The sequence below is a fragment of the Aphis gossypii genome, chromosome X, assembly GCF_020184175.1.
Source record: "Aphis gossypii isolate Hap1 chromosome X, ASM2018417v2, whole genome shotgun sequence".
In the NCBI taxonomy this organism is placed as follows: domain Eukaryota; kingdom Metazoa; phylum Arthropoda; class Insecta; order Hemiptera; family Aphididae; genus Aphis; species Aphis gossypii.
In genome coordinates, this window is record NC_065533.1 from 27896610 (window position 1) to 27912350 (window position 15741).

The window sequence follows — 15741 nt, forward strand, 5'->3', positions numbered from 1 at the left end:
TTAAACTATATATTTATATTTATATCAACAAGGCCGTAGTCAGAAAAATATTTTTATTTTTTTTTTGGGGGGGGAGGGGTTAAAGTATAAATAATAAATATGTTATATTATGTAATAAAATATGAAATTCTAACGATTCAATCTTGTTTAAAAAAAATCGGGGGGGGGGGTGGGGTTGAATCCTAACCCCCTGGCTACGGCCTTATCTCAATATCAATCAGTTGAGTAGTAAGGTCACAATTTAGAGATAATAAAATATCCATCTCATAGTATATTATATCTAGATCATGTGCAAATATATTTGTTTTTATTTTGGTATTATGACGAAAAAAACTTACTGGAAATTACTTTGGATATACCTATGTCAATTTATCGAAAAATATCTGGACAATATTATTTTACAAAATATTTTATACGTGTACTTAAACGTGTTTCTAGGCTAGGTATTACATCTCACATAATAAACTTTGATATAAAAAGTTATAATAGTCTTAAACATTTTAAATTAGTTGTCAACATATTTTGGAATCGTCTGATAATTGGATTATGACAATGAAGTGAATACTTCATCGAAATTAAATGTATTTATATAGTTTAATAACATTTAAGGACGTGTTGATTATCAAGCTGAAATGTATGCGTTACTTTAATTTCAATTATATATTTATATCTAAAATCATTTCGTATTTATATGACTTTTTATTAAACACCGCGTCATAACTATAGTTATTACCTTATAAGGTAATAAAATCGAATCGATGTAACAATATAATTATTATTGGAAGGATGCCAATCGTGTGTTTTTTATTAATATAAAATCATTTTACTCATGTTTATAACTATGTATAGTTTAGGTGATCACTTAGACTTAACAAGTCAGAGATGTACACAAACGCATTAAAAATTCAACTACTTAGTCATTTGTTTGTAAAATAATAGTAACCAAATTTTAAGTTAAGTAAAATATGTATATATAATATAATATCATCAATAATATTATAAATAAAAATGTTACAAATCTTATAAGTTATTAATATTATTTTGGTTGTTTTACAAACTATTAAAACAGTTGTAGTCCATAATATTAACTATTAAACTATATGTATGATAAAATTGTAATGTATAGCTATTTGTAAAAATATAATATGTGAGCAATGTTGGTTTAATTTTATAGAAAAAAAATGTATTTTTAGGATAATGATATTATTTTAATTGTTAAATTCAATATACGATTTGATGTATAAAATTGTTATTGTTCTAAATATGAATTCATAATAAAAATACTCACTGTATATATTTTAAACTATATACTCTCAGTGTTGTTTGATAGTTTTCTATGGTAACTACTCTTAATCGAACTTAACACCTTAAAAATACATATTCTAAGCATATAATCTGACACTCAACGTGGACTTTCTTTTTGCGTGTTTTATCGAGAGAGTTCAATTCCCAATAGTATAATATATCATGACGTATCTACATCCACCATTGTTGAGTTTTCAGCAGTTATTGGTTAAAACACATGGATTTTAAAAATACAATAATACAATAAACTATTTTAAACATATTATATTCTCCACGCTCTACTCCATTTAAATTACGATACTCACGCCATCATACGTATACGTATACAAAATAGTTATACATTTATAGTATAAATAATAATAATAATAAATAAATATTTTATATCATATGCTTTTACGGTTAACCGAAAATTATGATGTTATAGTATTGAGAAATGGAATGGTATAGTACTATACTAGATGATATTTTCAAGACAAGAAACCATTTTTTTTTATTTTATATTAATATTTCGTTATCTGTTTTTCGTTTTTTTTTTTTTTTTTTTTTAGTTTTACATTATAACAAACGTATATTTTTTTAAATTACGTATAGTTGCCCCGAATATACAGCAGACACTGCTAATTAATATCAAATTACACAGTTAGTTTAAAATTATTTACAAGACGAAGACGGAGGAGAGAAATAATAATGACACAATAATATAAAATAAAGAGAGAAAAAAATGCGCGAGCCTCAAAACGGATCTTACAAAAAGAAGTATAAACTTTGTTACAATAATATATAAAACAGAACGAAGGCTTTAAAAAAAAAAAATAAAACAAATATCATATAATATACATCGTGTTTGATTAAATCCCGGGATTCAGGCAAGTCGTTATAATATTTTAATGCGCGTCACTCATTAAAATCGACTTACGTGCGTGTTTTATACAGTACCTATTTATTTATATATTTATTTTACACAATATGTGTGTATTGTACGAGGCGAAACGGGTCTTGAACGCATAATGATTGCCACCAATTAGTGAGTTTCCACGATAATATTATATTAAACATCGCACATTATGCCCTGTGCATTACGTTTTAGTGGATATTGTACAAACATGACATCATTTGCTGTTGTCTACGATGTATTCGATACGATTCGATTTTAATCTCCGACTTGCAACACAGAAGGAAAGCCTTTTATGGTTAGACAAATGGAGTGGGTACCGGAACTAAAAGTCGAGTGGAAATTTCTTTAGACAATACACTACCGTTCAAATCAAAAGCGAAGCGCAAAAATGATACGGAACATAATAGGTAGTAAGGACCTCACTGAGGTATTACACAAGATATTAAAGATAGCACAAAGAGATAATCCATGTCATGCTTCTGACGCATTTCAGTCGATAGTACATCGAATATTTATTTTGATGAAATCTGTTCGTTTTCCATATTTCGTATTTCGCATCAATCACCCGATAGAAGATAATATTTATTTTATGTAGATGGTATAACTTACTTATTACAATACGATTTACGTAATACAGTTACTTTGTAAAAAAAAAAAACAAAAAACAAAAAATATTTCAATATTTGAATAGTATATTATGTACTTATAGTGTCATAAGCCACCACAAGTATAATAGTTATTTCGGTAATTTTTTTATTGGCCAAATGTGTTTATTAACGTACATTTCCAAATAGAAATAATAATGTTTAATATTTAAAAATATATCTCTCAAAACCAAAACATTGCATCGTTTGTTTACTATTTGGAAAGTGGTATTTTTTAAGTTGGATTTTTATTGACTTGTCTATTTATGGTTTGTTTCAGAACGAAGTTCAATAAACTAAAACTCACGTAAACAGAATAGATGGAATTTGAGAGAGAAATAAAGAAGGACAGATGATTTGATAGGTAGAGACAAAAATTGTTGTTTTTGACCTGTCAGTGGATTTTTGATACGTTTGTGTAACAAGTTTTATTATTATTCTATAAAATATATTGATTGTAACGTAGCTATATTAAAAGGTATGATTTAGATCAAAATCAGTATTGGAAAGGAACAGAAAATTTTAAGATCGAGTTTACTTTGTGATATATTTTATTTTCTTGTTTCAATATATTATCTACTTTTGAGGTCTACGCGATATACCTACCGTTTTTATTTGATACTCAAATGACAAAAAAGAAACTGGCTTCAGTGCTTGTTTATAAATACAATTTCAAATTGAATTTGATGTACTTGCATATATAAACAGACATATATCTACTCAAGTTATCCCGAATAAGTAAAAATTTCTTTGCAGAGACAGTATTTTGTTACTACATACTTGTAATAATACTTTTATTTGGTACGTTAACGTTTACAAGAATTTATTTTGCTCAGTAAATTTAATATCTTTACAACAGTACAATGTTATAACAGACATCATTTGTCCATATATATATATATATATATATATTAGGGTGGTCGTTATTTATAGAGGTACAATTTTTTTTTTCAAATTTGTACTCCATGACCCCCTATATTTGTTAAATAGCATAGTAAAAGTATAAATGTGAAATTCTACTATTATTGGTCAACTCCTTCACGTGCCCCCCGAGGGTTGAAGTTTGAGTAATAAGGGTTGTCGATCAATAATTTACATTTATCTTACGAAAAAATAAAAATTGGTTAAATATGCATAGAATAAAATTTATAAAATTTTTTATTCTACATAAGAATTATTCTATTCATAATTCTTGTCAGATAATTATTTTTTAAATAAATAACATTTAAATCATTTTTAAAAATAAATTTACAAAAATTGGTATTTTAATATTGTTTGTGTTATTAATGATTGTAAATGCTTTATCATTGTACATAATTGACAATTATTGAATATCGTGGTTAAAAATAAACTCTTGTTAAGAAAGTACAATTTATATTTGTTCTATCGTACTGATATTAAATAATATTACTTATATTTATACATATTTCATTATCTTATCGTTGGATTAAATAATAAAGTTTTGTTATATGAGATAAAATTATTAATTTTCCTCAATACATGTACAATAAGTACATTAGTACATTGATGGCACGTGAATGCCATTAGTTATTAGTTAGTATATTCTATAGGTGTGTGGATATCGTTCAGTTTAACAGTATTTGTTGTTCATGTGGTTATTTTTCTATAATTGTTAAAGATGTCACGTAAACCAGTGTTTTTAGTTGGTTCTATGCAAAATCAAATCTATGGGGGGAAATTACCCTCTAAGAGAGATGTTTTAAGTGTACTGTTTTATAATATGAGAATGGTAAATCTTAATTTACACGAAAGTGCGTCGTTAGTAATTGACGAATGCTTAATCTTTTGGAAGAAAGCTCGTATTCCTACAAAATATCGATCGAACTGTATTATAAAATGTAAAACATTATATGAAGATTTAAGAGCCTTGGAAAAACATAAAACTCGAAATAGTGAATTTGCTAGAAATAGAGAAAAAGAATTCGAAGAAAATCTAAACGATTTATTTGACATCGCACATGATGACGCACTAATTTTAATTAATTTGGACGAAGACAAAAATTTTTTAATTGCACAGAGAAAAAAAGGCCGTGAAGGATGTATGCTTGGAGTGGACATAAAAGGTACAATAGCTGAAAGAAAGAAAAAAGAAAAAGAAGAACGGCAAAAAGAACGAAGAGAAAAACAAAGTTCAAATTTTAAATCAGGTAATACAATTTTTTAAACTTCTATTTTTTATACGTTATTCGAATATCTAATATCAATTATTTTGTACTAAACATTTCTAGTGGACAATTTTCAATTTAGATCATCTGATTCCGATTCTTCAGACCCTTGCGATTGTCTTCCTAGTACATCAAGTACCCATGAAAACGTTCTAATTGATTTTGGACCACCAAAATCGAAAAGAGGTAGAAAAGAAATTATGTCTCCGAGATTGTCTGCTGCACTTGATAAATGCAAGGTAAGTGACAGAGATTGTGTTCACCTATTAACAGCCGTTTTGGAAACACTAGAAATAGATTCTAGTGAATATATTATAAATCGAACATCGATTAAAATATCCCGGGAAAAATTTCGACAACAGATTTCTGAAAGGGTACGTTTGAAGTTTAACAATTTAAATTTAAAATCATTAGTGCTTCACTGGGATTCAAAAATATTACCAGATATCACTGGAAAATCAAAAGTTGATCGACTCCCAGTAGTTGTAACAGCACTAAATATGGAACAGTTGTTAGGAGTTCCCGAAATTAAATCTGGTACAGGTAGAGAAATATCTTCAGCTCTTTATCACACTCTACAAGAATGGTCACTTGAAGATACAATCCAGGCTTTTGTATTTGATACTACTGCAAGTAATACAGGCATATTAAATGGCGCATGCCACCTATTAGAACAAAAACTTGATCGGAATATTTTGTACTTGGCATGTAGACACCACGTTTATGAAATAGTGTTACATGGTGTGTTTACTACAGTAAATTTAGTAACTAGTACAGGCCCAGATATTATTATATTCAAAAAATTTAAGAATGAATGGAGAAATATTGATCAAAATTCATTTTCAACATGGTCTACTGACGAAAATGTAAAAAATATTTTAAAGGGTATTAGTGACGAAATTTTAATATTTGCAAAAAATAAAATCAAAGACAATTTTCCCAGAGACGATTATAAAGAGTTACTCGAATTAATAATAATATTTTTAGGAGGCGTTCCTCCACAAGGAATACATTTTCGAGCACCTGGCGCATATCATCTTGCGCGTTGGATGGCAAAGGCAATATATTGTCTAAAAATATTTTTATTCCGAACACAATTTAAACTTATTCAAAAACAAGAAAAAGCATTAAAACGTATATGCTGTTTCATAATAAAATGTTATGCAGAAGCATGGTTTTCATCCACAAATGCTATTACAGCACCTATGAATGATATTTATTTTTTAAAAACATTGAATGCATACAAAATGGATGACATAGAAGTAGCAGAAAAAGCAATATCGAAAATAATAAATCACTTATGGTATTTAAACGAAGAAAGTGCTGCGTTTTCAATTTTTGATGAAAGAATAAATAATGAAACTCGAATGAAAATGGCTCAAAAAATTTTGCAAAAACAAGTATCCGAAGAAATTGCTCCTAAAAAATATACTGTCAATGTTCAAGAATTAAATAATTTTTTAAAGAAAGATTTACCATTGGATTTATTAGGCACAAATTCGATTAAATTATTTGACAGATTTAACATTCCAAAAGATTTTTTAGAAGTTCACCCCAAAAACTGGAATGATCTAGAAGGATACCAAAAAGGAAAGGAAATAATTGAATCTCTCCGGGTAGTCAATGACACAGCAGAGAGAGGGGTAAAACTTATGGAAGAATTTAATGACAAGTTTACCAAAAATGAGGATCAAAAGCAGTTTGTTTTACAAGTAAGAAATTTCAAATGTATTAAATGATCTATAATATCTATTTAATACATAAATAAAAGATAAAATAGTTGGTTTCTTATTTTTTTTTTTAGACAGTGCAAGATTATCGAAAAAAATATCCTGGTGCTAGTAGAGAAACACTTAAAACATCGTTTGACTGAAAAAATATTTGAAAGACAGTAATATATCAATTATTTTGGTTATCACATCTTAGAATTAATATAGATTATATTATATTATCTTAGTCTTTTGGTTATTTTTTATTCAAATTTATTAATATTTATTAATTTAAACAACACAATTTTCTACAAATTTTAATGCACAAAACTATTTGTATAAAAAAATTGGAATAAATAAAAAAATAATGTTTATAAATACAAAAAATATAAAAATACTAATTTTCACAAAATAATTTTTAAAAACGGTTTAAATGCTATTTTTTCAAAAAATAATTGTTTTACAGGAATTATGTATAAAACATTTTTTATACATAATTAAAAATTCTACAAATTTTATTCTATGCATATTTAACTAATTATTATTTTTTCGCAAGATATATGAAAATTATTGAAAAACAACCCTTTTTGCTCAAACTTCAACCCTCGGGGGGCACGTGAAGAAATTGAACAATAATGGTAAAATTTTACAAATATGCTTTGTACATACAACTTAACAAATTTAGGGGGTCATGACTTAATAATTAGCATACAAAAAAATAACGACCACCCTAATATATATATATATAATAACCTACTTGGAGGTTTGAAAATATAATGAATATCGATTTGTTGTTTCGTCTTATTTCATATTTTGTATACTCTTACCAAGTTTAGGGTTGAAAGGTTTTCGCCCGAGAATCACGTATTGAGTACACTTAAACGATTTGTTTTAAACTGCTTGACTCACTTTTGCATACACACGGACGTAACTCAAAGGGGATACTTTGCAAAGTCAAGACGTCAAAATCTGAAATGGGTAAAACTTGAAACTCTAAATGTAAAACTGCCCGAGTACATTATGATAGTACCGGAAGGAAAAACAACAACAACAATAATAATTGAGGCGATGCAAAAAAACGCATCGATTCTATCGAGCATGACTGCGACAGCTGGCATGGTATAATTTTTTTTTATTCAATACCATGTTCCAAATTCGAAATTTTATTCACAGTTAGTACACATAGTGTATACGGAATAAGAGTAAGTAAAAATGATGGATTACATGAAACTATTTAAGAGTTTTCAATAAACACATTTCTCAGTTATTACAATTATGTGTTTTAAACTATAAATAAAAAATACTCAAATAAATGATTCATTAAATGCTTTTCTTACTTTTACACATTAAACGGTAAGTAAGTATTTTAGAAAATCGCAAAGGAATTTATATATATAAAAAAACAATATGTATGAAATAGACTCTATTTTAGTCAATATTATACGTTTATTAATCATAAAAACCAGATGAGCACAGCGCTACAGCAGAAATTTGGTTTAAATTTATGTGCGATGATCAATGTCGTTTTGTATCGTTGCCGTTCGTTTGAAAATTATTTTAAAAAACGAATCAACCATTAATTTAGTCTTTATTTGAATGTACTTAAATTTATATCACCAAATAGTATTTTAAAACAACATTCGATCTATAATACCTCACAAAATGGCATTTAAAATAATACAGATCGTCATATCCCTGATTTGGGTGTAGACAAGTCCTCCTTTGTACAATCATAAGGTTTAGATGAAAGAATTCATCAACGTCAGAGACGCGACGTTTTCAACGTAGGTACTCGGTTCAGTTTTATTTTTCCTAATCGCTATCGTCGCCGGGAAAATGTGAAATATTGATAAGCTTTGCGATACCAGTCCGGGTCTCCGACCACAGTGTATGTGTGTATGTGTGTGCGTATATATTGGCAGCGCGATCGGTGGAAAACAAATACGCTCTTTTCGCGTGCGTGATAAACGACAGCGGCCTGTCATATATTATGTATATATCTGTACCGCAGACCGGACGTGTGATCAGTTGCTGACGGTGGCTAAACGAGATACGGGCACGGCAGTGGTGGCATTTGAATATAAATAGACCAACGCGATGCTGTCAGATCTACTTGGTTTTTAGATATATCGGCATTACGAATAACGTGCATGCGCACGAGTGCATCGACGTTAACACACACACACACGAGAGTATTATGTTTATATTTATTAATGTATATATATATTGTGAGTGTGTGTGTGTGTGTGTGTATGTGAGCGGTAGTTGGAGTTAGGTAATGGCGGGGCAAGGAAAAGAAAGGAAATCGCCGATTTCCTTTGATGGCGTAGGTAGTATATAGTGCGCGCAAGAGTTTAACGTTCTCCCGGGGATTCGAAACCAAAGATTCGAGACGTTGTGGCACGAGCGTGTATATATCTCATAACGACCCTGGTTTTCCAAAGTCGCTCTTTCAACCCACTCCCATCCCCTACCCGTAGCTTTCGTGAGCGATCGCGTGTGTGCAGTCGACGATAGGAGTGATAAAAAAAAAAAAGAAAAAAAAGAGGAAGACTGAGGCAACAAAAAAAAAAAAAAAAAACACGCACACACAAATATAAAGTGTAGTAAAGTCATAGTGTACAACGATATGATTGTGCTACTCGAGGCGGGGCGGGTGGGATGAAGGTGTTGGTGAAAATAAAATCCGTGAATTATATCCGTCCGCTCGCGAGGGGAAACCATATGCGCAGCATCTCTGCAGGCTATATCTTATATTTTTTTTTTCGTGCTCTGAGCGGCTCTTTGGCTAGAATACTATTGCTATTATTATTACTATTATTATTGTTACCGGCGCGATTGACTGTCACGATTGGGCGAATACAGCTCGTATATAGGTTGATGTAAATATTATAGTATTATGCTCGTGGAGTATTTTTATATTATATTCTATACCGGGATATTGGAAACCACTCCGACCGATCCGCGCATATGATAATAATAATATTATTACGTTATACCATAATAATATATAAAATGTACACTTAATAATATAATATTATTTTATTATTAGATGTATGTTTTAAAATTATACTGGCCGGTTAAAATTAACAATCAATAAATTATTATTATGTCATATTTTAATCAATTGTTACTATGTTATAATATATAATACTTTTAATTTTTTTTTCTTTACATTTGAGTACTATTTAACTATTATTATTGATGTGATAATAATACAAATATTATACATTATAAACTGTGCTATATAGGTAAATAATGGATTTTTGTTGGCCACCACTGTCTATCCTGACCCAAGTGTATGTCAATGTTATGCAGTGTGTGCAATATGCATATATGTATATGTATGTATATGGGTATGTGTGTGTATGTGTGGAGTATTTGGACGTAAACGTGTATATTAAATAGTGTTTATGCATATTTTATTGACGTATGTAGGTGCAGTGGTTTTCGCGCTACAGTTACGTCGTAATTGCTTTTGAATTTTGCGTACGCCAAGTATAAACACATACACACACGCCATGTATATAGGACTTTGGTGGTTCCTTAATCGTATTTCTATCGATCTGTGGTTTATACGCTGTGATATCGATGCAGATTATTACATTGTCTTTATATGTAAATTACGTTATCGTTGTACGGTAAATTATATTGAAAACGTGCAAAATTTATTTAAAATAATAAAAAGCAAACAATAATTCGTTTCCTACCAAACTGTAATATACAAAAAAAAAAATGGTAGATAATATTAATTGTTAATAGATAACAAGAAAAATAGTAAAATATCATCTTTGCTTGAAATTTGTTAATAATTTTAACTATTTCAGACTGAGTGGTTAGTTCACATTTCACCGATTATTCACATCATCGTTAATTTTTACCTCCACAACCGCAAATGTATATTAACTATCGCTGACACATTTTATAAATCGTCATTCAAATACCATCAAACATTCAGAAACTTCTTGTAAAATTGCAAAAAGAAATGAATGGAAGTTATTCACAAATTAGTTTTGGGTTGTAGAAAGTTAAATAATTTCAGTCACTCTTAATCAAAATTACGATATATTAGGAGTAAATATAATAATATATCTCTTTAAACGTCATTATCCCTTGTCATATACTTTAGAACAACCCAGCTGACATATTACAGAATAATGAGCTACTAAAGATCATTTCAATAGTAAATACATTAGGAATTTTAAGTGGATTAAATATTTAGTTATTAATAATTTAGGAATGTCATTTATTTGACAATCGATCGAATTATATGTGAGTTGGGATCAACTCAAAGTGACACTGACGTCCAAATTATATTCAAAAGTGACGTATATAATTTTCAATCTACATAGGACTAAATAATAGTATTTTAATTTTAATAAGTTTAAACGCTATCATTGAATTGAATTGAATATATATTTTATATTTTAGTCTTATTAAGAACAAAATGTTACGGTAATTGATATTATTGACATTGATAATGTAATCATAACAGAAAATACAGCACGAGCTGCATTTTTTTTTCATTTAATAGAAATTTGATTTGTACTCAATGCGTTGAAATGAGTTAACTGAAAAATTACTACATATAATATACTAATCAGTCAAAATGATATATTTTAATACTGTGAGCAAAAAAATTATGCATAGTGCCTGTGATTATACATAACAATTATTATTGCTAATAAATATATTATATATTTTTTTTTTCATTTAAAGCACATTAATACGATAACTAACACAAATAGTATTTTATATTCAATTTTACGACTTTGATAGCATATTCGTAATAATAGACAAGAATTTTATAGATACATCACAAATAAATAACATAAAATTTTCCATTAGAAATCATTTATAACGAAAAAAAAAATTAAGTTATTATACCACGGTATAATAATGACGTAATTTCTATTGCAAACAGCGTGCGACTTATCGGATTCATGTTATATCCATGTTTATAGATCGCCAAAAAGATTGTGATAACGATAATATTATAAAAGAGAAAAAGCGGTCGGGACGGTTGCAGTTATGCTTCGTGCCCAATGTTCATCCGCCACGCATTATTATAATACCTATATGATTTACTTCCGGTGCGTACGTCGCGAGGAGGACAATGAGTCGTGGTGAGTATACATCCGCCGTCATGACATAAACACATAATACACGCGGATCACCTTCCGAGTCACGCGTACGATAACAACAATATTATTATTATTATATGTTATTATTGGGTTTCTCGCGAACGCGCCGGTATATTATTATTACTATCGTGTATGTATAGATTAAAGCGTAGATCAACGAGATGCTGTATGCAATGGCGGCGGCGCACAGAAACAATGGTTTAACTGCACAGGACTTCCACAAACCGATGCGATTTCTGGACGGGTAGGAGGTCTGCGGGAAAAGCGTTACGCGTCACGGCGATACCGACGGGATAGACGCGGAGAGTCGATAATAACGATAAATCCGATCGTCCGTAACACGGTTTTCACTTATGACCGCCACCGCCACCGCCGCGGAGGTGGTGTATTTCAAACACGCTTGACCTGACGGGCTAAATCGGATCATCGGTTCGTATAATAATAATATTATATTGGCATGTACGGGCGTAATGACGGAATAGTGTCGTGTGTACGCGCGGTGTGGACATTCGGCGTGCTCCGGACGAGTTGGCACGGACAAAAGTCTCGTCCACCATCGCCACTGCTCTGCAGTATAATCGGCTGCTGCCGTACGAGTATGAATTGTGCTATACACACATACATTTCGAGGGGGGGGGAGGTGTGATTATATTGTGCGATGGTAGTGAAGCCGCATTAGGTGTATACATGTATATAATGTGCTTCCACGAGTCTATATAGGTATATATGTATATTATGTATAAATAATATTATATCGGTTTCGTGCGGTCAGCCGGTAAACCGAGTTTAGCAGGGCTCCGAAATCGAATTTCGTCGCCGACGCGCCGCGGATTTAATATGCGGGCGAAAGCGGGCGGCGGGTTGCGCGACAACTCTCGTCCCTTTACCCCGGTCCACGGTCGTGTTGGCGTTTCACCACTATACATTTACACACTAACTCCTTAAAGTCACCGTCTACGGCGGCGGCGGTGGCGGCGATACAAGAGAACACACACACACACACACACACACACACACATTTATTTATCGTTTTGTTCTCGGTGTTCGGGCTATTTGCTCTCGGGCTCTGATGGCAAACAACTTCTGAACAACGAATAAGACCCGACGACCCTTACCAGCGTCGCCCCATTGTGTGTCCGATTTCCGTCGGGCGCGCGAGACCTGTAAACATATTATGCCGTACGCACGCGACAACACGCACACACACACACACACACACGCGCGTATCATCCACCGACGTCAGTTGATTTAGCCCGCCGGGACGTCCTATCCGGTTTATGTTAAACAGCGACCCCTTCGAGACGTGTGCGCGGCGTACTCCGTATGTGGGGTAGTAGTCGTATGTGAGTTGGGGGGGGGGGGGTAGTGTATGCGCTCTTTAATAACCGACCCGCCGGGCGAACAGTGTTGTGCAGCAGCATTTGCGATCAGTGTTTAACGTGTAAGCCACCGAGTCCGGATAAAATGTCGCAGACACGCCTGTCATCCTCACCACCCGTCTACACTACCACCACTCGGCCGTCACACGTGAACATTACGACAATGGAATATTACGAACATCGTCGCATAATATTATTTTTATTTATGAGAGAAAAACAAAATGTTTAATATACCAAGACGACCGAATTAACTTTACTCGGTACACGTTATGACGTCTGACGTTTTTAGAATCTGGTATGAGACATATTCTAGATAATACGTCATGTTATATGCGTAACTTTTATTCGCGATGATGATAATAATATATTTTAATATTATGCATTTCGACAGTAATGATCGCGGTAACACGGCTACCCGGATAGGCAATTTAGCTACAACGCGGTCGTGTATTATATTAATATTATAATATTATTTAATGTAGGTATCTGACCGACTGAATAAACATTGTACTTATTATTCGTTGGCTATAATATATCAGTCGTCTACCCGGAGATTCCTTTCGCGAAATTAATTGACAAAAATTACGGACTATGAATTATGTAAATACTTAAATAAAGAAAAAATAATATTTGTTATGAATGAAAGCGGATCTGATTTAAAACTAAGCCATTGGAATTAATCAAACGATGATAAAATTGTGTTTATAGTTACTATCTACTACAAAACTTATTTATATATTCGAGTCGATGATTTTTCACACCATCGTTTTATTTGGTAATAAACTGATCAACTTGATTATGTGTTATACATACTGCCTATTTTGGTATGATTATTGATATGGTACGATAATATTCCAGACACCGGACCCCTTTCCACCACTCCTTACGACAACAGACCAGTCACGTCGTTCGTTGCATTTATAGGTATATAACGCAAGACAAGTTATTTAAATATTCATTCCATAAATTTATGTGTATTTTATTTAACGTATTTATTGTAATAATCGTTTTTGATTTATCTGGTTTATTTTTTGATAACAAACAATTATTATAAACATACAAAATTCTTACATTCTTATATCTTTCAGTTGTTTTTATCTAATCCGTGTAGTCCCCGTGTATTACACGGTTGTCAACGTTTGAATTTTTTTCTTCCATTGATTTATAATCAGTAGTGTAAAAAATTCGTCCAATACAATGATAGATAGATAGATTCAATGAAACATAATGTCCAAACGTATATTATATTATTCTAATGAAAATAAACTACAAGAAATGCATGGCGTATTTGGTTTTTTATAAATAAGAAAAAGTACAAGTTGGATAAAGTCATTTTTTGTCGATTCATTTACGTAAGTAAAACGTTATAGATACTTTACAAATTCACCTACAACGCTATAAAGTAGCCTTTTGATTGATCAAGAAACTTAAATTCTTCTTTCTATTCGCTTAAAATTGTAATTTAAAAACTTTTAAATGCTGTAGTTATACACTTAATGCACCTATTATTGACTAAGTAAAAATAATTTACTATCGGACAGCATAAAATATTGAAGTGTATACAACTAATGAAACAAAAAAAAAAACTGAATATTGACTTTTTAAACAAACGCAATAAAAACAACCATCTAATTTAGATGTTTATATTTAAACTATGCATATTACAGTATTACACTATTAGTTTAAACGATAAAGTTATAAACAAATTATAGTATTAAAATAAATGTAATATATGGTAACTTTCTTTTTAAACCATCCATTTTAATTAAAAACAAAATACATTAATAACATATAATGTTTTTCATTTTACAAAAATAAAAACATTAGATAAATAAAGATGAATCATATTGATTTGTGTTCAAAAAAAACCAAATATTAGAAAATAATAAATAATAAGTCGCGTTCACTATAATATTTTAAGTATTATTAATATCTTTTTTTTTTTTTAAATACTTTTATAATATACAATAGAATTAAGAAGTTAAAATAATCGAGAATGGCAAGATAAAGTCTATTACTTTAGGTATTTAAAATAAAAAATACAAAAAGTTTAAATTTTGGTATCGAAAATACAAAATACAAAACTATTTTTAATTTTATTTACTTAAGAGAAATTTTATTTGAAAGATAAATTTATGAATTATTATTAAAATAAAAAAATATATATATTGTAATATAATATAGGTTGTACAAATAGTTTTGATTAAAGAGTATAATTAAAAAAAAAACTTGAGTATAAGTAATTGATAAATTTATATTTTAAAATTTGAAATATTATATTAATAATACATTTCAAAAATATTATTTTCTTTTAAAAATGTAAATTTTTCAAACACTGTGTATTATTTATTTTCGATTGACTTGGATATTGAATCATATCTTTCAAATGAAAAAAACCATTTTACTGCTGTTATTTTATTGATATATTATACATATTTGTATAATATTTAATAAAAAAAAAAAACATAGTAAATTATTT

The 15741-nt window shown here is 30.1% G+C and overlaps 2 protein-coding genes across 3 annotated transcripts in view; one reads left to right on the top strand and one right to left on the bottom strand.

Annotated features, from left to right (window-relative positions):
• The window catches only part of LOC114130544 (uncharacterized), a 489967-nt gene that overhangs the window by 290685 nt on the left and 183541 nt on the right, over window positions 1-15741 (bottom strand). The gene's annotated exons all lie outside the window — the stretch shown is intronic.
• LOC126552152 (uncharacterized) lies at window positions 4227-7140 on the top strand. Of its 2 annotated transcripts, none has more exons than XM_050206772.1 (3): window positions 4227-5012; window positions 5094-6742; window positions 6811-6908. In XM_050206772.1, exons 1-3 carry the CDS (start codon window positions 4484-4486, stop codon window positions 6832-6834), a joined length of 2202 nt encoding a protein of 733 aa, XP_050062729.1. In that variant the 5' UTR covers window positions 4227-4483; the 3' UTR covers window positions 6835-6908. The 2 variants fall into 2 exon arrangements, with proteins under 2 accessions (XP_050062729.1, XP_050062728.1); XM_050206771.1 differs by having other exon boundaries at window positions 4228-5012; window positions 6835-7140.